The 23107-nt window shown below is 42.6% G+C and overlaps 1 protein-coding gene and 1 long non-coding RNA gene across 2 annotated transcripts in view; one reads left to right on the top strand and one right to left on the bottom strand.

Moving 5' to 3' along the window:
• Positions 1-198: 198 nt before the first annotated feature.
• LOC129853139 (uncharacterized) lies at positions 199-13190 on the bottom strand. Its single transcript, XR_008759084.1, has 3 exons — positions 13101-13190; positions 7060-7162; positions 199-953 (listed from the first exon to the last, which is right to left on the bottom strand). It is a non-coding gene; the product is annotated as an uncharacterized LOC129853139 (long non-coding RNA).
• LOC129853137 (transmembrane protein 161B-like) overlaps positions 13116-23107 on the top strand; it is a 43003-nt gene continuing 33011 nt past the window's right edge. The window contains exon 1 of the mRNA XM_055918864.1: positions 13116-13205. Coding sequence (XP_055774839.1) covers positions 13203-13205 — 3 coding nt within the window. The 5' untranslated portion in view covers positions 13116-13202. The remainder of the gene's footprint in view (positions 13206-23107) is intronic.

Here is a 23107-nt window from a genome sequence, read left to right as displayed (position 1 = left end):
GCTCCCCATAGTCAGCCCAGAGAGAGTCTGCTCTATCCAAGGTTTAAGAATCACTTCAACGTCCCCACACTCTGACTGCCGCCTGAGAAAATAAGGACACTTCTAATTCCACTGGCGTAACTATCTGATTATAATGAAGTCTGTCTCCCTCCCAACCTTTTTCCACCGTCCCTCCCCCCTCCCTCCCTGCCCCCCCTCTCTTTCTCTGTCAATCGCAAGCACACCAATCATTGTCATTACAATTAGGGCCTACCTATATTAGGCTATATTTATATTATTGTAGAATTCTGTCTTCAAAATAGCATAAAATGACTGTTGGCTGCACACTAGAGTCTGGGCTGCTAATTTCATAACTATTTATCTTTAGAAAATGTTGCTTGGTAAAAGCGAGCCGTTGTTGTTTTACCCTGCACATTTTGGAGTGGGTAGACAACAGTCAAAGAGGGACACAAGGTGGCTGACCTCGCTCCAAGCACACTGGCACCTCCCCTTCCATTAGACAGATACTTTAGAAGGTGGTTCTGCAGGCGAGAGGGGAGGTGAGGGGAGTGAAAGGTGTGGGTGTATCCTAGCACGGGGTCGCTCTGACCCAATGGACCCCTCATAGAGCCCACTCAGGCCTAGCCCTCCCCCTTTTCAGGCCCTTTCGGGTGGCCCCTCAAAGCACCCGTTGAAAGAATTCAGTCATATAAAAAGGAGTCTTACAGAATCACCCCCCCAAAAAACTAAAAACAATCCAGCTGATTTCAAATCTCTTCCGCGCTAGGATACGCTTGTGCATCCTCCACCGGAGGAGGCTATCGAGGAGAGTAGCAAACTCCTCCGTTCTCCTACTAACTTATGGCGACCACTGGAGGACAGAGGAGTCGAGGAGTGGACAGATGCATCCAATTGAGAATCTCATTTGGTCCAAGGAAAGGCATTGGAAGGTCCATGTTGCTGTGTTGTATGATCTAAAGTCAACAGGGGTAAGAAGGCACATTTACATATTCACATATTAAAATAGCAGCAAATCTAAATAAAATAAACATTTAAATAAAATAAAATGTTATTTGTCACATGTGCCGAATACAACAAGTGTAGACTTTACTGTGAAATGCTTATTTTACGAGCCCTTTCCCAACAATGAGGTTAAAAAGTAAGAAAATTAACAAATAGATCAAAACAAAATAACAGTAATAGTAGCAGCTCATAATATCAAAATAACCCATATGTTTCAATTGCTACAATTAGCTAATGATGTCTAACCTATAGCTTCAGAACATTTCACAAAACATTTGTGAGAAAACATTTGGTACATAACAGTCAAAACAAGAACCCAGCAACATTCCATCCATCTCCAAGCAACGACAATGGGTTTGAAATACAGTTAAATGTTCAGCAAGAAAAGTAAAGAGACGAAGGGCCTGTATATGAGCTCACTGGTATACACTACAGTAGTCCTACTAACATTCAGGTATGGTAGAGGTGGAGGTCTGGTTGATCACAGCACAGAAACAACCCAGCCTGTCACACAATAATATAATTTAGAAGGATGGATTTACTATCTTACTAAAATACATGTAGAGTACATTTCTGCATGTGCAGCTTCTGCCATATTGTCAAGCAGAACCGTGTGTGTGTGTGTGTGTGTGTGTGTGTGTGTGTGTGTGTGTGTGTGCTGCACTGCTATGGCAAATCAAATGTATGCAGCACTACTATATTATTCTGTTTAAGTCAAAAGCTCTTGGTTTGCGTTAAGCAACACAATGCATAAATTATTCAGTAGTATTTTCATTTGCATGTCATTTGCATTCTTGTAGATTAGATGGAATGGGGAAGGAGGCGCTACACCAGACAAACCGTTTTCAGTGCCGTCGGTGAGCAGTTGACGGGGTTTTTTGTTCGATTTTCTTCAACTCCAAGCTAGTATATTGCTGAGATCAATAGAGTGCTTTTCAAACTGTTATTTGATTAACGAAAAAAGCCCTGCCATTAAAAATGAAGTGTGACATTGTGCAATGTGTGTGTTGGATTGAATATGCAGAGGTTCTACTGTAATATTTCTATTATCTTTATTCATCTGGCAGGGCTCATGAGGGGGACCTCAACAGAGCAGGAGACACTGAGGAGATGACACATGGATTAGAATCAGGGTTGAAACTCAACAGCACACACTGGATGCTGACTAATATGCTTCAGACAAAAATAAAATTACAGTTGAGATTTGAGTTCCAGAACAGAACTTCTCTGCTCCAGAGAGAATATGGTCCATGTTTATAACAATGATAGAGCATGTATGGGCACTTACAATATGGACACAATACAATACAGAGCATGGCTTTTTAGTACGAATGTAAAATGTAAAATGTACGGAGTCACCATGTCACAGTATATACAGATGTAGGATCTCAATTTGACCTATTTTGTCACAGAAAAAGAATCCTTGAGCAACAGGATTTTAACGTTTATTCCATAATGTTGCTTGATTAGCGGTTAGGCTATTAGCTGGCCAAAAGTAGGCTACATGAAAAGTGCAATACTGTTAATATAACCCTGTGTTAGTGTGGGTTTGGAGTTCATCCGCATTTCCTGCGGTGCAAGAAGATCATCAGTAACAAAAGAACGATCAAATTACGATCCTACATCTATACAGTCAGAAAAGTATTACATTTTGAATAACCATGCCCTACCGTATATATGAAATATGTACACAGCACTTGTGGTGAATGCATATCACAATATTTCCACAATGAATTGCTTCTCTGTGAGCTCACTTCAGGCCTGAAGCCCTCACGGGGCGATGAGCGATCTTTCAGATTGAGAGAAGCGAAACGCACTCCTCCTGTGTGTGTGTGTTTGTGTATGAGCACTTACATCTGTATGCCACTGGGGGCTGGAGTGATGCATCATGTGGGTAGGGATCCCTGCAATGAGAGAGGAGGGCTCTGGGCTGGCTCTGGACACATGCGCATGTGCAAATACATACACAGGCGTGCGCGTGCCCTCGAGCTGGCTGCACACACCCATGCAGATGCACATTCTCACACCCAATGCTTCCTCCCCATCCCCCACCCTGTCATATCAATGGTAAGCATGACACAAGTCATTTTTGTGACTGCAGAGGCGGCCTACAATTAATCACTACAGATATTTAGATTGCTTTTAGATTGCGAAGTTTAGAAACAAATGTAGACTTGTCGATAACTCAATACGCAATGATTGTAGGCCACAGTGTATCAATCCATATTTTAGCGACAGGATGCCAGATTGTTTAGGATAACTTACCGTACCTCATTTTCTGATTAATCAGGCTGCAATACACAATTAGTTGGTAAATACAGCCTGAAACGAATGAATGCAAAATTGTGCAAATGTTCTTTACAAGCCAGAATGTTTAATGAAATTACATTTTAACTTACTGTACCGGTTGATATTTCTATCCCCTGGCACATGCGCAATTGTGTGTATGTACTTCGTCTTGTGCACGTGCCTTCGGTCATGAGCAAGCATGGGTATGCAACAATGCATGCATAATAACTGAAGTAAGCAGGTGTTTACAGGGTTTTGCACATGTGCCAGGGGTAGAAACAACTTCAGTACTGACGCTCTAAAAAGTCAGACAATACTTTTGCGTGGTTATTTTGTCTCAAATTTCAACCATCTGAAGGACCAACACCACGGACAAGCGGTAGAGTAAGTTCAAATGTAATTGTATTCAACATTCTGGTTTGTACAGAACATTTACATGATTTTGAATTTGTTAGTTTCAGGCTGTATATACCAATTAATTGTGTATTACAGCCTGATTAATCAGACTAAGTACCGTCTTGTACTAGGTTTTATCCTGTCTTCCCCTACCTCATATCTGAAATAAATCCTCTTGACAGGTGGAAACATGCAGTATTGTATTTGTGTTGCGAACGGATTTAGACCTGGTACACCGGGTGGGCGATTATTAATCAGGTAAAACAGAAAACCAGCAGCACTTTGGACTCCCAAGGTAAGATTTGAATACTTCTTATTGTTGTTATCTTGAACACTGTGTAGCATACATATGCTAATTGACCATAGGCTATTGTTGTCCTATTTACACTGCTGATAAAGGCCATTTCTAAGTCAAATGACCTACGATTCAGAAATACAAAAACACAATTTACCCTAATGGATACTTCCAACACTAGGCCAATCTCTGATGTACACTACATGACCAAAAGTATGTAGACACCTGCTCGTCGAACACTCATACCAAAATCATGGGCATTAATATGGAGTTGGTCACCCCTTTGCTGCTACAACAGCCTCCACTCTTCTGGGAAGGCTTTCCACTAGATGTTGGAACATTGCTGCAGGGACTTTCTTTCATTCAGTCACAAGAGCATTAGTGAGGCCTAGCCTGAACCATGAAAAACAGCCCCAGACCAATATTCCCCCTCCACCAAACTTTACAGTTGGCACTATGCATTCAGGCAGGTAGAGTTCTCCTGCCATCCGTCAAACCCAGATGTGTCCGTTGGACAGCTAGATGGTGAAGTGTGATTCTTGTCCAATGGCGGCGAGCTTTACACCACTCCAGCCAACGCTTGGCATTGCGCATGGTGATCTTAGGCTTGTGTGTGCGGCTGCTCGGTAATGGAAACCCCTTTCATGAAGCTCCCGACGAACAGTTCCTGTGCTGACGCTATGCGCTTCAGCACTCGCCGGTCCCATTCTGTGAGCTTGTGTGGCCTACCACTTTGTGGCTGAGCATTTGTTACTGCTACACATTTACACTTCACAATAACAACCCTTACAGTTGACCGGGGCAGCTTTAGCAGGGCAAAAATTTGACAAACTGACTTGTTGGAAAGGTGACAACCTATGATGGTGCCACGCTGAAAGTCACTGAGCTCTTCAATAAGGCCATTCTACTGACAATGTTTGTCCATGGAGATTGCATGACTGTGTACTCGATTGTATACACCTGTCAGCAACGGGTGTGGCTGAAATAGCTGAATCCACTAACTTGAAGGGTTGTACACATACTTTTATATACTGTATATAGCACCTCTCCCAGTCTGAGTCCGTAATACCAACATGTTTCAAGCAGACCACCATAGTCCCTGTGCCCAAGAACACTAAGGTAACCTGCCTAAATGACTACCAACCCGTAGCACTCACATCTGTAGCCATGAAGGTCTTTGAAAGGCTGGTCATGGCACACATCAACACCCTTATCCCAGAAACCCTAGACCCACTCCAATTGGCATACCGCCCCAACAGATCCACAGATGATGCAATCTCTATTGCACTTCACACTGCCCTTTCACACCTGTACAAAAGGAACACCTATGCGAGAATGCTATTCATTGACTCCAGCTCAGCTTTCAACACCATAGTTCCCTCAAAGCTCAATACTAAGATAAGGACCATGGGATTAAACACCTCCCTCTGCAACTGGATCCTAGACTTCCTGACGGGCCGCCCCCAGGTGGTAAGGGAAGGTAACAACACATCCGCCACGCTGATCCTTAACACGGGGGCCCCTCAGGGGTGTGTGCTAAGTCCATTCCTGTACCCCCTGTTCACTCATGACTGCACGGCCAGGCACAACTCCAACACCATCATTAAGTTTGCCGATGATACAACAGGCCTGATCACCAACAACAATGAGACAGCATACAGGGAGGAGGTCAGAGAACTGGCCGTGTGGTGCCAGGACAACAACCTCTCCCTCAACGTGATCAAGACTAAGGAGATGATTGTGGACTACAGGAAAAAGAGGACCGAGCACGCCCCCATTCTCATCGACGGGGCTAGTGGAGCAGGTTGAAAGCTTCAAGTTCCTTGGTGTCCCCATCACCAACAAATTAACATGGTCCAAACACACTAAGACAGTTGTGAAAGGGCACGACAAAACCTATTCCCCCTCAGGAGACTGAAAAGATTTGGCATAGGTCCTCAGATCCTCAAAAGGTTCTACAGCTGCAACATCGAGAGCATCCTGACTGGTTGAATCACTTCCTGGTATGGCAACTACTCGGCCTCCGACTGCAAGGTTTTACAGAGGGTAGTGCATACAACACAGTACATCATTGGGGCTAAGTTTCCTGCCATCCAGGACCTCTATACCAGGCAGTGTCAGAGGATGGCACAAAAAAATTGTCATAGACTGTTCTCTCTGCTACCGCATGGTAAGTGGTACCAGAGTGCCAAGTCTAAGTCCAAGAGGCTTCTAAACAGCTTCTACCCCAATCCATAAGACTACTGAACATCTAATCCAATGGCTACCCAGGCTACTTGCATTGCCTCTCCTCTTTTACGCTGCTGCTACTCTCTGTTATTATCTATGTATAAGTCACTTTAACAACTCTACCCACATGTATATTTTACCTCCATTACCTCGACTGACCGGTGCCCCCGCACATTGACTCTGTACTGGTACCCCTTGTATATAGCCTCGCTATTGTTATTTTACTGCCGCTCTTTAATTATTTGTTACTTAATTTCTTATTTTTCTTAAAACTGCATTGTTGGTTAATGGCTTGTAAGTAAGCATTTCATTGTACTACACCTGTTGTATTCAGCACATATGACAAATAAAATTTGATTTGATGCAGTATCATATAAACAGAGGGGGGGGCATTCAACCTGTCCAACTATTTATAGACCAATTAGCATCTACGTATATCCTTCACAACCAAGGGACAATGGAAAGACTCACCATAGCTATGCACAACTCAACAAGTGGTGAAAGGTAAACACAATGTGGAGTGGACAATGTGGTTGCTAAAAACATTGTTTAAGAATAGCCTTGTAGTAACAATGACTTGTTATGGCAACCATTTCTGCGGACATTCAGAATCAAAGTCAAAGCTTACGCTATACCAGCATAGTGTTGACACTGGTGAAAGTGTAGCTGATCTAAAATGTCTAGGTAGTTAGCTGTGATGAATTGGAAGCAGAGCCACTGGCTAGTGAAGTCACCTCCCATTATAAAAGTCAACTGTCTCCCACAGAGTGCCAGACCACATTATTCTCTTGATCTTCCAGCTACAATGGTTGGTGTTGGATTGCGAGTGATGTGTGCAGAGAGAGTACCTGGTTCAAGCCCAGTTCAGGGCAGACATGGAAAGTAGCTACATTGGTATAAGGTTGCCGTGACCCGGATAACACAGTTGGGATCCGCAGTTTGCTGGGGTGGCTGTGAGAGAAGGAAAATGTGCAAGGGGGTGAGTTTAGCAGTCTGTTAAATGGCTCAATTAGCTCAAGATGAATAAATGAATTGAACAGTCATGTTTTATGTAATCTGTACTGTGGCACCACCATAGAGATCCTATGAAATTACTATTCTAATTTTAATTGTACTACGGGCACCACTTGTCTTAGAATGACTTAGACCTAGTGTTTACAATGGCTATGCCATCATATTAGCTCAAATAAAATATCAGAACTAATAGGCTAACTTATGAGGTGGTACAGTAGAATACCCAATATCAGGTCACGCGTACTACAGAATCGATATGAATACTCTGGTTTTCTTTCCAACCATTGATTGAAATGTTGCATCCATAGTCCATCAGGCCACAGAATACGGTACAACCCACTGTAGCGCATAAGACAATTTCACATCTGTAATTGGCAAATACCAGACAATGTTCACCTCATGAACAAAATTGTACAAAAACACTGCACATTCTACAACTGTAGTTATAACACGTCAATCCTACTGGGTTTCTTAACTGTTGACAGACCTGTGAAAAGAGCTTCTTCTTCTTCTTCTTTGGTGGGGTTTAACGGCGGATGGCATCCAATATGTTGCATTACTGCCCCCAAATGAATTAGGCTAGCTTTTTCAAACAGAAATTTGCTTCCTGTAGCACTAATTCCCAAAAGTTTTGGGACACTGTAAAGTCCATATAGAATAAGAGCACCTCCTCCCAGCTGCCCACTGCACTGAGGATAGGAAACACTGTCACCACCGATAAATCTACGATAATCAATCATTTCAATAAGCATTTTTCCACAGCTGGCCATGCTTTCCACCTTGCTAAGATTGGAAAGCTGCCGCGGTCATCCCCCTCTTCAAAGAAGGAGACACTCTAGACCCAAACTGTTATAGACTTATATCCAACCTGCCCTGCCTTTATAAAATCTTTGAAAGCCAAGCTAATAAACAGATCACCGACCACTTCGAATCCCACCGTACCTTAACTACTATGCAATCCGGTTTCCGAGCTGGTCATGGGTGCACCTCAGCCACGCTCAAGGTCCTAAACAATATCATAAATGCCATCGATAAAAGTCAGTACTGTGCAGCTGTCTTCATCGACCTGGCCAAGGCTTTCGACTCTGTCAATCACCGCATTCTTATCGGCAGACTCAATAGCCTTGGTTTATCAAATGACTGCCTCGCCTGGTTCACCAACTACTTCTCAGATAGAGTTCAGTGTGCCAAATCGGAGGGCCTGTTGTCCGGACCTCTGGTAGTCTCTATGGGGGTGCCACAGGGTTCAATTCTCAGGCCGACACTTTTCTCTGTATATATCATTGATGTCGATCTTGCTGCTGGTGATTCTCTGATCCACCTCTAAGCAGACGACACCATTCTGTACACATCTGGCCCTTCCTTGGACACTGTGCTAACAAACCTCCAAACGAGCTTCAACGCCATACAACACTCCTTCCGTGGGTTACCTTTACCAACTCAACAGCGCCCAACATCTTTTCCACCCAACCTGATGCCACATATGGATCAGCCAAAAGGTCTGGATCCACTTTCTCCAATAATCTCATTCCCACTGGACCAAACTCATCTTTATCATAACTATGTCTATCGATGCAAGGCTCGGGCTCCAAGCTCCTCACCACACCTTCCACCTCACTTAAATGTCCCTTAATTCCATTTCACCTCCAGAACTCGGGTTTGGCACACGGCTCTCTATGTTTGTACTTAACCTCATTCTTCTTCGACACACCAGCTCCCCCGCTATCATCATCCCCACCAGATTCTAACTCAACCTCTGCTTTCCTCACTCTCTTCTTCCTCTTTTTCATTCTTCCCTCTCTGAAATCCAACTTTCCGTATCCATGTCCCAGAACTAATCTTCTCCCGGCTTTGCTAGCATCCCAGTTTCCCATCTTAACTCCATGATGAAAGATACATTCCCCAAAGCAAAACTAAATAGTGTAACAGTATAACTTTAGTCCATCCCCTCGCGCGAACCAGGGAACCTCTGCACAAAAAGCCCTTGCAGAGCAAGGGGAACTACTTCTTCAAGGTCTCAAAGCGAGTGACGTCACCGATTGAAACGCTATTAGCGTGCACCACCGCTAACTAGCTAGCCATTTCACATCGGTTACACTAGCATGTTTGAAGGAGAACAAAAATGATTGAATAATGAAACAGAAAAGACAAAACAGAGTATTATTATTCATATTTATGCCTTGGGAAGCTGTGGTGTCATTTAACAACAAGGAACCAATATAATAAATGCACTTAATTTGCTGCTGCAGCTGCAGGGAGAATGTGGGATCAGTATCATGCAGAATGTATTCACAATTGTAAATCACCAATCCACAAATGTAAATCAGCAATCCACACATGTAAATCACTTTCCACAAATACAATTCACTATCCACAAACAAACACCTTTTGAGTTGTATTTGTAAATCGATATAATTGTTTTTATAACTGCAGATATGCAGGTCATTTCCAAGGGCCTTAAGTAAAATGACTGCCATAAAGACAAAAAAGTTCTCACTCATAGAAAGCAATTTGTAGTCGTAGAAAAAAGTTGATCCCATTGATGCATTTGTTTACCCGTATCACTGCGGAAAAGGAGGCGGTCAAAGGGGTTGAGTGTAACCGGTGTGAAATGGCCGCTAATAGCGTTTAAATCGGTGACATCACTCGCTCTAAGCCCTTGAAGTAGTTGTTTCCCTTGCACTGCAAGGGCCGTGGCTTTTGTGGAGCGATGGGTAACAATGCTTCGAGGGTGACGGTTATCAATCTGTGCAGAGAATCCCTGATTCAAGCCAAGGTTGGAGCGAGGAGAAGGGTGGAATAAATACTGTTACAAAGTCTGATCCCATATCCCCCACATCTTCCTTCTACCTTTTGCATGCCTCTCCTGGGAAAACGGTTAGAGGCCTCGGACATATTTATCTTAATGCTCATCGTGTGGCGAAATATGGAGTAATCTAGGGCTCAGGTGGCTTCCTGCCATCTAGGACCTCCGAGGAAAGCCCATAAAATTGTCAGAGACTCCAGTCACCCAAGTTATAGACTGTTTTCTCTGCTACCGCACGGCAAGTGGTACCGGAGCGCCAAGTCTAGGACCAAGAGGCTCCTCAACAGCTTCTACCCCCAAGCCATAAGAGCCACCGGACAATTTACATTGACCACCCTTCCCCTCCCTTTTGTACACTGCTGCCACTCGCTGTTTATTATCTATACATAGTCACTTTAACCCCACCTACATGTACAAATTACTTCAACTAATCTGTACCCCCACACACTGACTCGGTACCGGTGCCCCCTGTATATAACCTCATTATTGTTATTCTTATTGTGTTACTTTTTAATTATAACATTTTATTATAGTCTATGTAACGGATGTGAAATGGCTAGCTAGTTAGCGGGTGCGCGCTAGTAGCATTTCAATCAGTTACGTCACTTGCTCTGAGACATTAAGTAGGGTTTCCCTTGCTCTGCAAGGGCCGCGGCTTTTGTGGAGCGATGGGTAACGACGCTTCGTGGGTGTCAGTTGTTGATGTGTGCAGAGGGTCCCTGGATCGCGCCCGTGTCGGGGCGAGGGACCGTTTAAAGTTATACTGTTACATTGATGCTGTTGACCCGGATCACTGGTTGCTGCGGAAAAAGAGGAGGTTGAAAGGGGGGTGAGTGTAACGGATGTGAAATGGCTGGCTAGTTAGCGGGTGCGCGCTAGTAGCATTTCAATCAGTTACGTCACTTGCTCTGAGACATTAAGTAGGGTTTCCCCTTGCTCTGCAAGGGCTGCGGCTTTTGTGGAGCGATGGGTAACGACGCTTCGTGGGTGTCAGTTGTTGATGTGTGCAGAGGGTCCCTGGTTCGCGCCCGTGTCAGGGCGAGGGGACGACATAAAGTTACATCTGTTGCATCTACTTGGTAAATATTTTCTTAACTCTTCTTGAACTGCACTCTTGGTTATGTGTTTGTAAGTAAGCATTTCACGGTAAAGTCTACACTTGTTGTATTCAGAGCATGTGACAAATAAAGTTTGATTTGAATCCACAAATGTAAAACACTTTCCATAAATGCAATTCACTATCCACAAACAAACATCTTTTGAGTTATATTTTTAAATTGATATATTGCATTATCATTTTATTTTTTTAATAACTGCAGATATGCAGGTCATTTCCAAGGGCCTTAAGTAAAATGACTGCCTTACAGATTTGCACGTAGGAGAGATATGCGCAAGCATGACAGATATGGCAAACCTGCAACTCCATATTTGGAAGCGCTTAGGTCACCTGACTATTGACAGGGATTTGAGGACAAGAAAAAGACAAGAAGTTATCACGCATAGAAAGTAATTTGTATTCATAGAAAAAAGGTTCATACCCATAGAAAGCGATTTATATAAATCGCTGGCAGCCTCTCATTTGGTCATGTTGATCAGCCTGCCTTTCAAGGCTGCAGAAATTATAGTATGGTAACCATAATATGTTAACCATATGTGTAACCATAGTATGTCCAACGTAAATAATCGAAACCCTAGCCCTAGATTACTCCATATTTCGCCACACGATGAGCATTAAGATAAATATGTCCGAGGCCTCTAATCGTTTTCCCAGGAGAGGCATGCAAAAGGTAGAAGGAAGATGTGGGGGATATGGGATCAGACTTTGTAACAGTATTTATTCCATCCTTCTCCTCGTTCCAACCTTGGCTTGAATCAGGGATTCTCTGCACAGATTGATAACCGTCACCCTCGAAGCATTGTTACCCATCGCTCCACAAAAGCCATGGCCCTTGCAGTGCAAGGGAAACAACTACTGAGCAGTTGCCATAGCAGGCAGTGATGCAACCGATCAGGATGCTCTCGATGGTGCAGCTGTAGAACCTTTTGAGGATCTGGGGACCAATGCAAAATCTTTTCAGAATTGGTGATTTACATTTGTGAATACTGTGATGAAACAGTAGGGAGCAGGTCTCGAACCCTCGACCTTCTAGCCCGAAGTCCGGCGCGCTATCGACTATGTCGCAAAAGCATGCTCGACCGGCAGGGTCGATTTCCGCGCTTATAAACCCAGGGTCGTTACAATACATATGATACGATATTGATTCCATAGAAGACAGAGAAGCGTGGGAAAGGTGCGCAAGTGACGGATGCACATACACACTCAGCAGCAGCCGATGGAGCTGCGAGCAGCACAGCAGAGCGGGCACATACACAAACAGGGAAGTCGCTAAATCAAGCAAAAGTCACTGGGGCAGCCTTATAAATTTGCTACATTTTTCGCTATAGACTGTAACCAATCAAATTCGCTAGAGGCGTCTGAAAAATTGCTAAATCTAGCGACAAAGTTGCTAAATTGACAACACCATCTCCCAGCTCTAAAATAAAAGTTTTCCGTTTTAGGGTCCATAATGCCGTAATAAAACCAATACAATACAGTAGAAAGTATGCAATATCTCACTGTTCTTGAATACGGTTTTAAATACAATGCGCAAGTGTTTTGTTTAAAGGAAAATAACGCTCACATCTGTCATACTGTAAACTGGCATATCCAGTGACGCCTATTATCATAACCTCTACTCCAAATGAAAACGGTTTCCACTAGTTACACCAGCCACAAAATCTAAATTGGCTTTATCGTAAAAATGTATGAAAATAACCATTTGCTTTTTGGTTTTAATTTTAGAGTTAGGCTTGAGATTAGCAGTCTGGTCAAGGTAAGGGTTAAGATCACATTTTAAGAAGATAAATTGTAGAAATAGTCGGGGTTTATTACTTTGTGGCTGTGTCACCTAGTGACGACCGTTCAAAACACTCGGGAACCGAGGTTGAATGAATGGATCATTTAAATATAATTGCAGCAACCGGGAAGCAGTTTGATATACAAATTCATTATTCTTAAATATTACTAACTTCAGAAAAGGCTTATGTGCTCCGCGACGCTCGATTTTCGACTCGGGGAACTTAATGTGACAGCTGTCGGCGTTGAGTCCTTTTCAGCACCACTGCATCAACATGGTGAGTATCCTGCTATGGCTACAGTAGCTAGCTATTAGCCGTTAGCTTGATATCAGAACTAATACAGCTGCAATTCAGCAATCGTTCGCATCTTGATATAGGTAGAACATGATAATAGTGTTTCACAACCAGTTGTAATATTAGCTAAATGTGCAGTCCCTGTGTTAGCTAAGTTAGCGAACGTTAGCTTGGCATCTCCCTTGCTAGTTAGTAGCTAACGTTAGCTACTGTAGGTAGCTACCGACAGGTAGTAAAGCAAATGACCTAATATCACTAACCACTGTTTTTATCCATCGTTTTCTGACAACAGCTTAGATTGCTAATTTGGCGCTTGTGATGCGCAGCAAATAGAAACGTGCTGGTTTGCTAGCTTCACTTTGTTTATGTCGCTCATTGAGAACGTTCAAGTAGGGAAAGGTGTTTTTCTCACATCTAGACGACTCGTTTTGACCTCAGATTGCCCTCCGTGAGGTGGTATACTTTATGGTTATTTTCTATCTATTCAGAGCAAAATGTATACACTGTAAAACTGCTTTTTGATGAGCCATACACTGTCCCACATTCTTGTTTCTTATAATGTTAGGGTACTGCTAATGTTTGCAAAATCGCCAGGGCAACCTGTTAAGAAGAACGTTTGGCACTGGATGTTCAAAAGATGCAACATAAAAGCAGGAACAGATGCCATAGGATCCCTTGGCATGTTATAAAAGTAAAATGCACTACCAAAGACCAAAACAGTACAATTTAAAACATTTTGAAGGGGAAGGTGGGCCTACCCTCTCCGGTTTAAATGTAAATGGACTCTTGATGTCCATTTAATGTTTAGGTGAATTGGGTGTTATCATATGGTCTCCTAGACTATAGGCCTAGGTTTGCTGAAAGAGATTAGATTCCTAATTTAGTAGGCTACACCAAAGCGGCCTTAACTTTTTTCAGAAATGTCTGTAATTAATTTGCCTGACGACTCAAGCGGAATTCTTCCGCTGCTCTACGATTCGCTACATACATCACTCTGAGACTGCAATCATTGAAGTCGTTTGTGATAATGTCAAAATGAGCATTGTTGTACAACACAAAGTCATAAGCGATTGGATCATTTCTAACCAATCATAATATCAAAGCCAATGACACATTTTCAAAATGCTGCTTCACCCATATGTGTTCTGGCCCAACACATCGATTTCTGGACCAATCAGAATGGTTAGAATTTGTCGGGGATGAACTCCGATCCAGACTCATTGCAGAGAAGAAACTAACGTCCGTGGGCGTGGCGTAGTTAGCCAGGCAAGTAATTCATGACAATTTAAAAAAGGGACTCGGAGGAAAGCACTCATGTTTTTGTGTAATGGAAGCACAGGTGTGAGATATAGGAAACCTGTTCAGTGTCACTAAGGATGAACTCACTCACTAAATTCGGTGGTTAATATGCCAGTTATAAGAGGTTTATAACACAGAGATTGTCATGGAGATACCATTTCTAATGCAATTTGTGTGTTATGACGCCTAGGCTTTTCACATTGGACATTTAGATAAACTATTAAGCTAAATTGTAAGCTGTGATAGTCAGTGGGACTGCCTCAAAGTCACTGATTTGCCTTTTGTGAGCTCGCTCTCAAGTTTGCTGTAGTAAGCTGTTTTAACGGGATGCACTATGGCTGCACAGTAGTAAATAATATGGATAATAGCCTAATAATAATCAATCAATGTACGTGTAACACACCATGATTGTGTTGTTCAAAAGTGGCATACAGTGCCTTCGGAAAATATACAAATCAAAATGTTTTTTATATTTGAGATTCTTCAAAGTAGCCACCCTTTGCCTTGATGACAGCTTTGCACACTCTTTGCATTCTTTCAACCAGCTTCACCTGGAATGATTTTCCAACAGTCTTGAAGGAGTTCCCACACTTGTTGGCTGCTTTTCCTTCCCTCTGAGGTCCAACTCATCCAAACCATCTCAATTGGGTTGAGGTCGGGTGATTGTGGAGGCCAGGTCATCTGATGCAGCACTCCATCACTCTCCTTCTTGGTCAAATAGCCCTTACACAGCCTGGAGGTGTGTTGGGTCATTGTCCTGTTGTAAAACAAATAATAGTCCCGCTAAGTGCAAACCAGATGGGATGGCGTATCGGTGCAGAATGCTGTGGTAGCCATTCTGATTAAGTGTGCTTTGAATTCTAAATAAATCACAGACAGTGTCACCAGCAAAGCACCCCCACATCACCCTTGTCCTCCATGCTTCACGGTGGGAACCACACATGCAGAGATCATCCGTTCACCTACTCTGCATCTCACAAAGTCACAGCAGTTAGAACCAAACATTTGGACTCATCAGACCAAGACAGATTTCCACCGGTCTAATGTCCATTGCTCGTGTTTTTTGGCCCAAGCGAATATCTTCTTCTTATTGGTGTCCTTTTAGTAGTGGTTTCTTTGCAGCAATTTGACCACAAAGGCCTGATTCACACAGTCTCCTCTGAGCAGTTGATGTTGAGATGTAAAAGATACATTTATTTGGGCTGCAATTTCTGAGGCTGGTAACTCTATTGAACTTATCCTCTGCAGCAGAGGTAACTATGGGTCTTCCTTTCCTGTTGCGGTCCTCATGAGAGCCAGTTTCATCATAGTGCTTGATGGTTTTTGCAACTCCACTTGAAGAAACTTTCAAAGTTCTTGACATTTTCCAGATTGACTGACCTTCATGTCTTAAAGTAATGATGGACTGTCGTTTCTCTTTGCTTACTTGGTCTTTTACCAAATAAGGCTATCTTCTGTATACCACCCCACCTTGTCACAACACAACTGATTGGATCAAATCCATCATGACTATCTCATGAAGCTGGTTGAGAGAATGCCAAGTGTGCAAAGCTGTCATCAAGGCAAAGGGTGGCTACTTTGAAGAATCTGAAATATAAGATATTTTTTGATTTGTTTGATCACTTTTTCTGGTTACTACCTGATACCATATGTGTTCTTCCATTGTTTTTGTTGTCTTCACTATTATTCTACAATGTAAAAAAACAAAAACAAAACATTTCAATCCTTGAATGAGTAGGTGTCCAAACTTTTGACTAGTACTGTATGTAAATGTGACATTTCAGTTTTTATAATTTTTTTAATACATTTGCAAAAATGTCTAAACATCTGTTTTTTGCTTTATCATTATGGGGTATTGTGTGTGTGGATTGATGAGAAGGAAAAAATATATATAATACATTTTTGAATAAACCTGTAAAGTAACACAGTTTGGATAAAGAAGGGGTCTGAATACTTTCCGAATCCACTGTAGGCCTACACAGAATTCCTTGACCACTTTTGATGAGATTGTATGTTGTCTCTTTGAATCCATATTGCTAGTAGTGAGAAAAATGTTCTGTGAGGAGAACCTTGAAGCTTCCCACAACTGCCAGCTTAACTAGAGAGCAGGGGGCACCCAGGGCTTCCCTCTCTGAGCTCTTGTTGTTTTCAGGGGCAAGATGGCAGGCCTTCAGTTGGGTGTTTGAGTTCTGAGGTGTTGGTTATCTCCCGTGTGTAATCAGAGCCAGACAGCTAGGTGAACGGAGAGAGAAGATGGATCTTGGTGGCATTTGGTGTCTGGCTCTGCTTTTGGAGGTGATAATTATAATCATATTGGAGAGTTATAGCTGCTATGCAATATGTTATGGGTTTCTGTACAGCGCTTTGACATCACCTGATGTAAGAAGGGCATTATACATACATTTGATTATTGCCTATGTAATATGCCCAACAAAAAACTCTGAAGTGTGCTATGCAAAGGCCTATTTTCACCAACACACCCGTGCTGATATCACTAAGCCCACTTACTAGGGTAAAAGTTGGACTACCCTACAGTGAGGGATAAAGTAGCAGCACAATTCTAGCCAACCTGTTAAGGGAATATTGATCTGTAAGGGTTGAAATTGAACCCCCTGTGCTAAAGCTGGCTATCACTGTAAGCTCTCCATTGTTGACTGCTGCTTGTTCTCAGCTGAGCATCATGGGTGCTGAAAGTCAGACACTCATTTTTGTATTGCACTGAGGGCATTTTGTGCAAGTGCCTCAAACGTGCCAATAAAATGCTCTCATGTCTTTGTTACTGCAGTTGTATATCATAAGGGAAGAAGTAGGGCTGTGGCTGTCACGGTAATTTACCTTTTAATTAACATAAACACGTTTAGCATCTCCTGACTTCCATGCATAGCCTACAATCCACTGATGGAGACAGTTGGAACATTTAAAAAATCTAATAAATCCATTTAATATAGCCTAAACCTTCACAATAAATCCATGATTTATTTTAGACAGGTCTAAAGAAGCATGATATGAAGAATAGGTAGCCTATTTCAGAAGAACAGAATAGCATACTCTGAGTTGTCCTTGTTAGGCCCTGATCTGGCTGTGCCATATGGCTGTGGGCTACACTAGTTCATTAAGCAGACAAGATTTGTTTAGAATTCCGTGGCATTATTTTATAGTATGAAGAATACAATTGAACATGGCTGAATAAAATAGAAAGGATATTTTCTCAAAGATTTAAGGAAGTGTGCACATGCGGCTATTCTGTGTTGAGTGCTTAACCAGAGAAAAATGTCCTCCTAGATGTTTAATTTAGAGTTATTTATGCAACTTTACTTGTGATACAAACCTTAGGCTATATGTTTTGATTTTTAAAACATTCTAAGGCTGCATGATGATTTGAAAATAGTACCATGCTCTGTTTCTTGCGCAGCCTGCACACTATCAGTCTCATTCACAATAATTTGACAAGCACTTGATGATAATCTCACCCATTAGACTATTCATAATTTAATCTGGGCTTTACATATGAGTGGAATCATTTTTTATTTAGAATGAACCACAAAAAAACTATTCATCCGTAGGCTGCAATTGAATTGAGGTTAGATGCCAAAATGATATAGCCTACTCCTGTCTACATGGTAATAATTAAAAATACTAAGCATGATTTGGCCACAGAGGATCATTACCTGTTTTAAAAATAAATAAGCTGTGGATTGTTTTCTATCGTATTACCTACAATCGGAGGGAAAGCAGCACGCTCAATATGGGTAGATTACTGTTGAGTTGTGACTGTCTGTGAAAAGTAGAGGTCAAGCCAGGCATATCGCAATAGTTTGGAAAGCAAATAGTTATTGCTGTAAAGAGAAGACTGCTCCTTTGAACGATGGTGTAAATGGATGAATTTTCTGACTTTGGGGGGAGTGTGCTCTTCTGTATTGTACAATGAATAAATCAGAGGAGGCTGGTGGAAGGTGCTATTGGAGGACGGGCTCATTGGAATGGTTAGAAGGGCATTAATGGAACGGTATAAAATGCATCAGGTGGTGACACGCATCTCTGCGTGCCTGGCAGATACAGTGTCAAGAAAAAACATGTGAACTCTTTGGAAATACCTGGATTTCTGCATAAATTGGTCATAAAATTTGCTTAATCTTCATCTAGGTCACAAAAATTGACAAACGCAGTCTGCTTAAACTAATAACACACAAACAAGTATATGTTTTCATGTCTTTATTGAACACACCGTGTAAACATTCACAGTGCAGGGTGGAAAAAGTATGTGAACCCTTGGATTTAATAACTGTTTGACCCTCCTTTGGCAGCAATAACCTCAACCAAGCATTTTCTGTAGTTGCGGATCAGACTTGCATAACGGTCAGGAGGAATTTTGGACCATTCGTCTTTACAAAACTGTTTCAGTTCAGCAATATTCTTGGGATGTCTCTTGAGGTCATGCCACAGCATCTCAATCGGGTTGAGGTCAGGACTCTTCTGTTGAAGCCATTCTGTTGTTGATTTACTTCTGTGTTTTGGGTCGTTGTCCTGTTGCATCACCCAATTTCTGTTGAGCTTCAATTAGCAGACAGATAGCCTAACATTCTCCTGCAAAATGTCTTGATAAAAATGGGAATTCATTTTTCCGTCTGATAGCAAGCTGTCCAGGCCCTGAGGCAGCCCCAAACCATAATGTTCCCTCCACCATACTTTACAGTTGGGATAAGGTTTTGATGTTGGTGTGCTGTGCCTTTGTTTCTCCACACAGTGTTGTGTGTTCCTTCCAAACAAATCAACTGTAGTTTCATCTGTCCACAGAATATTTTGCCAGTAGCGCTGTGGAACATCCACCAGGTGCACTTTTGCAAACCTCAGACGTGCAGCAATGTTTTTTTTGGACAGCAGTGGCTTCTTCCATGGTGTCATCCCATGAACACCATTCTTGTTTAGTGTTTAACGTATCGTAGACTCGTCAACCGAGATGTTGGCATGTTCCAGATATTTCTGTAAGTCTTTAGCTGACACTCTAGGTTTCTTCTTAACCTCATTGAGCATTCTGCGCTGTGCTCTTGCAGTCATCTTTGCAGGACAGCCACTCATAGGGAGAGTAGCAACAGTGCTGAACTTTCTCCATTTATAGACAATTTGTCTTACTGTGGACAAATGAACATCAAGGCTTTTAGAGATACTTTTGTAACTCTTTTCAGCTTTATGCAAATCAACAATTCTTAATCGTAGGTCTTCTGAGATCTCATTTGTTCGAGGCATGGTTCACATCAGGCAATGCTTCTTGTGAATAGCAAACTCATATTTTGTGAGTTTTTTAAACGACAAGGCAGCTCTAACCAACATCTCCAATCTTGTCTCAATGATTGGACCCCAGGTTAGCTGACTCCAATTAGATTTTGGAAAAGTCATTAGCCTAGGGGTTCACATGCTTTTTCCAACCTACACTGTGAAAATGTAAAATTATGTATTCAATATACAGTCGTGGCCAAAAGTTTTGAGAATGACACAAATATAAATTTCCACAAGGTTTGCTGCTTCAGTGTCTTTACAGTTTTGTCAGATGTTACTATGGAATACTGACGTATAATTGCAAGCATTTCATAAGTGTCAAAGGCTTTTATTGACAATTACATGAAGTCGATGCGAAGAGTCAATATTTGCAGTGTTGACCCTTCTTTTTCAAGACCTCTGCAATCTGCCCTGGCATGCTGTCAATTAACTTCTGGGCCACAACCTGACTGATGGCAGCCCATTCTTGCATAAACAATGCTTGGAGTTTGTCAGAATTTGTGGGGTTTTGTTTGTCCACCCGCCTCTTGAGGATTGATCACATGTTCTCAATGGGATTAAGGTCTGGGGAGTTTCCTGGCCATGGACCTAAAATATCAATGTTTTGTTCCCCGAGCCACTTAGTTATCACTTTTGCCTTATTGCAAGGTGCTCCATCATGCTGGAAAAGCCATTGTTCGTCACCAAACTGTTCCTGGGTGGTTGGGAGAAGTTGCTCTCGGAGGATGTGTTGGTGCCATTCTTTATTCATGGCTGTGTTCTTAGGCAAAATTGTGAGTGAGCCCACTCCCTTGGCTGAGAAGCAACCCCACACATGAATGGTCTCAGGATGCTTTACTGTTGGCGTGACACAGGACTGATGGTAGCGCTTACCTTGGTAGCGCTCAGCTTTTTTCTGGATGCCCCAAACAATCAGAAAGAGGATTCATCAGAGAAAATGACTTTACCCCAGTCCTCAGCAGTCCAATCCCTGTACCTTTTGCAGAATATCAGTCTGTCCCTGATGTTTTTCCTGGAGAGAAGTGGCTTCTTTGCTGCTCTTCTTGACACCAGACCATCCTCCAAAAGTCTTTGCCTCACTGTGCGTGCAGATGCACTCACACCTACCTGCTGCCATTCCTGAGCAAGCTCTGTACTGGTGGTGCCCTGATCCCGCAGCTGAATAAACTTTAGGAGACAGTCCTGGCGCTTGCTGGACTTTCTTGGGCGCCCTGAAGCCTTCTTCACAACAATTGAACCGCTCTCCTTGAAATTCTTGATGTTCCGATAAATGGTTTATTTAGGTGCAATCTTACTGGCAGCAATATCCTTGCATGTGAAGCACTTTTTGTGCAAAGCAATGATGACGGCACGTGTTTCCTTGCAGGTAACCATGTTTGACAGAGGAAGAACAATGATTCCAAGCACCACCCTCCTTTTGAAGCTTCCAGTCTGTTTTTCGAACTCAATCAGCATGACAGAGTGATCTCTAGCCTTGTCCTCGTCAACACTCACACCTGTGTTAGCAAGAGAATCACTGACATGATGTCAGCTGGTCCTTTTGTGGCAGGGCTGAAATGCAGTGGAAATGTTTTTGGGGGATTCATTTCATTTACATGGCAAAGAGGGACTTTGCAATTAATTGCAATTAATCTAATCACTCTTCATAACATTCTGGAGTATATGCAAATTGCCATCATACAAACTGAGGCAGCACACTTTGTGGAAATTAATATTTGTGCCATTCTCAAAACTTTTGGCCACGACTGTAGACAAGAAAAATAAAATTATTTGTGTGTTATTAGGGTGTTTAAACTATGTTTGTCTATTGTTGTGACTTAGATGATCAGATCAAATTTGATGACCAATTTATGCAGAAATCCAAGTAATTCCAAAGGGTTCACATACTTTTTCTTGCCACTGTATCTCAGCTTGGATGTCGGCCCACCACCTCAAACTCAACCTCGACAAGATAGAGCTGCTCTTCCTCCCGGGGAAGGCCTGCCCGCTCAAAGACCTCTTCATCATGGTTGACAACTCCACAGTTTTGCCCTCCCAGAGTGCAAAGAACCTTGGCATGACCCTGGACAACACACTATCGTTCTCTGCAAACCTCAAAGCAGTGATTCACTCGTGCAGGTTCATGCTTTGCAATATCCGTAGAGTACGACCCTACCTCACACAGAAAGCGGTCCTAATCCAGGAACTTGTTATCTCCCTTCTGGACTACCTCATCTCACTGTTGGCTGGGCTCCCCACTTGTGCCATCAAACCCCTGCAACTCATCCAGAACACTGCAGCCTGCCTGGTTTTCAACCTTCCCATATCACCCCGCTCCTCTGCCCACTCCACTCACTTCCAGTTGAAGCTCGCATCCACTTCAAGACCATGTTGCTTGCCTACAGAGCAGCAAGAGGAACTGCCCTCCCACCTTCAGGCTATGCTCAAACCCTTCACCCCAACCCGAGCACTCCGCTCTGCCACATACTGCTCTTTTGGCCCTCCCACCCCTACAGGAGGGCAGCTCCCACTCAGCCCAGTTCAAGGTCTTCTCTGTCCTGGCAATAGATGAAGTGAATACTCTCAAAGCACAATTACTAAAGCCTTTTGAAATGTTCAACAACTCTCTTCCACAATACATAGCAGAAAGCGCAACATTATGAACAACAATATCTGGGGTTTTAGGAAAAAAATCTTACCTTTACTGTCATGTTGTGGTCATGAGGAAGGTGAATTGACATTCAGATGAACAAGTAACCTAGCTAGCACTTTTTCCCTGTCCCTGTGTCAACTCAATTGAAGGTCACTGTAGAAGTCGGCCTACCCTTCCCAAATTGATATAATCTAATCAAAAGGTCAACAAAGACGTGTTCCCATTCTTTGCTTTGCAGTGAACACTTTTAATCAGACATATTGCATGTTACAGAAGAATAATAGGCTATTGTGTTCTTAATATGAACAGCCACACCACTATCTCCAAATTGTGGGAACTCTGGGCCCAGTAGTACCACCCTGTTTGCTAATGGTACACTGCAAAGAGGGTATTATTCCATGTAGGCCTACTTATGCCCACCACTTCCATCCTGTGTAGCTTTGGCTAGGCTATAATTAAGCCCAAATCATCCATGCTGTGCCAATACTGGAAGAGAACATGCATACTAAGCCAAGTGAATGATGCGCTCATCAGAAGAGAAGGCCACAGGTTGGGTCACATACTCATGGTCTGAATGGCTGTGAATGTCAGTGACTGTTAAGAGCAGGGATATTGTTAAAGACTTGATGACTGACAGCACCTCTCAGCCCTCTCATTCCGTAAGGTATTTTCATGTAAA

Source organism: Salvelinus fontinalis, chromosome 4 (assembly GCF_029448725.1).
Source record: "Salvelinus fontinalis isolate EN_2023a chromosome 4, ASM2944872v1, whole genome shotgun sequence".
Taxonomy (NCBI): domain Eukaryota; kingdom Metazoa; phylum Chordata; class Actinopteri; order Salmoniformes; family Salmonidae; genus Salvelinus; species Salvelinus fontinalis.
The sequence above is the reverse complement of the archived record's forward strand: the minus strand, read 5'-3'. Positions and strand labels throughout refer to the sequence as shown.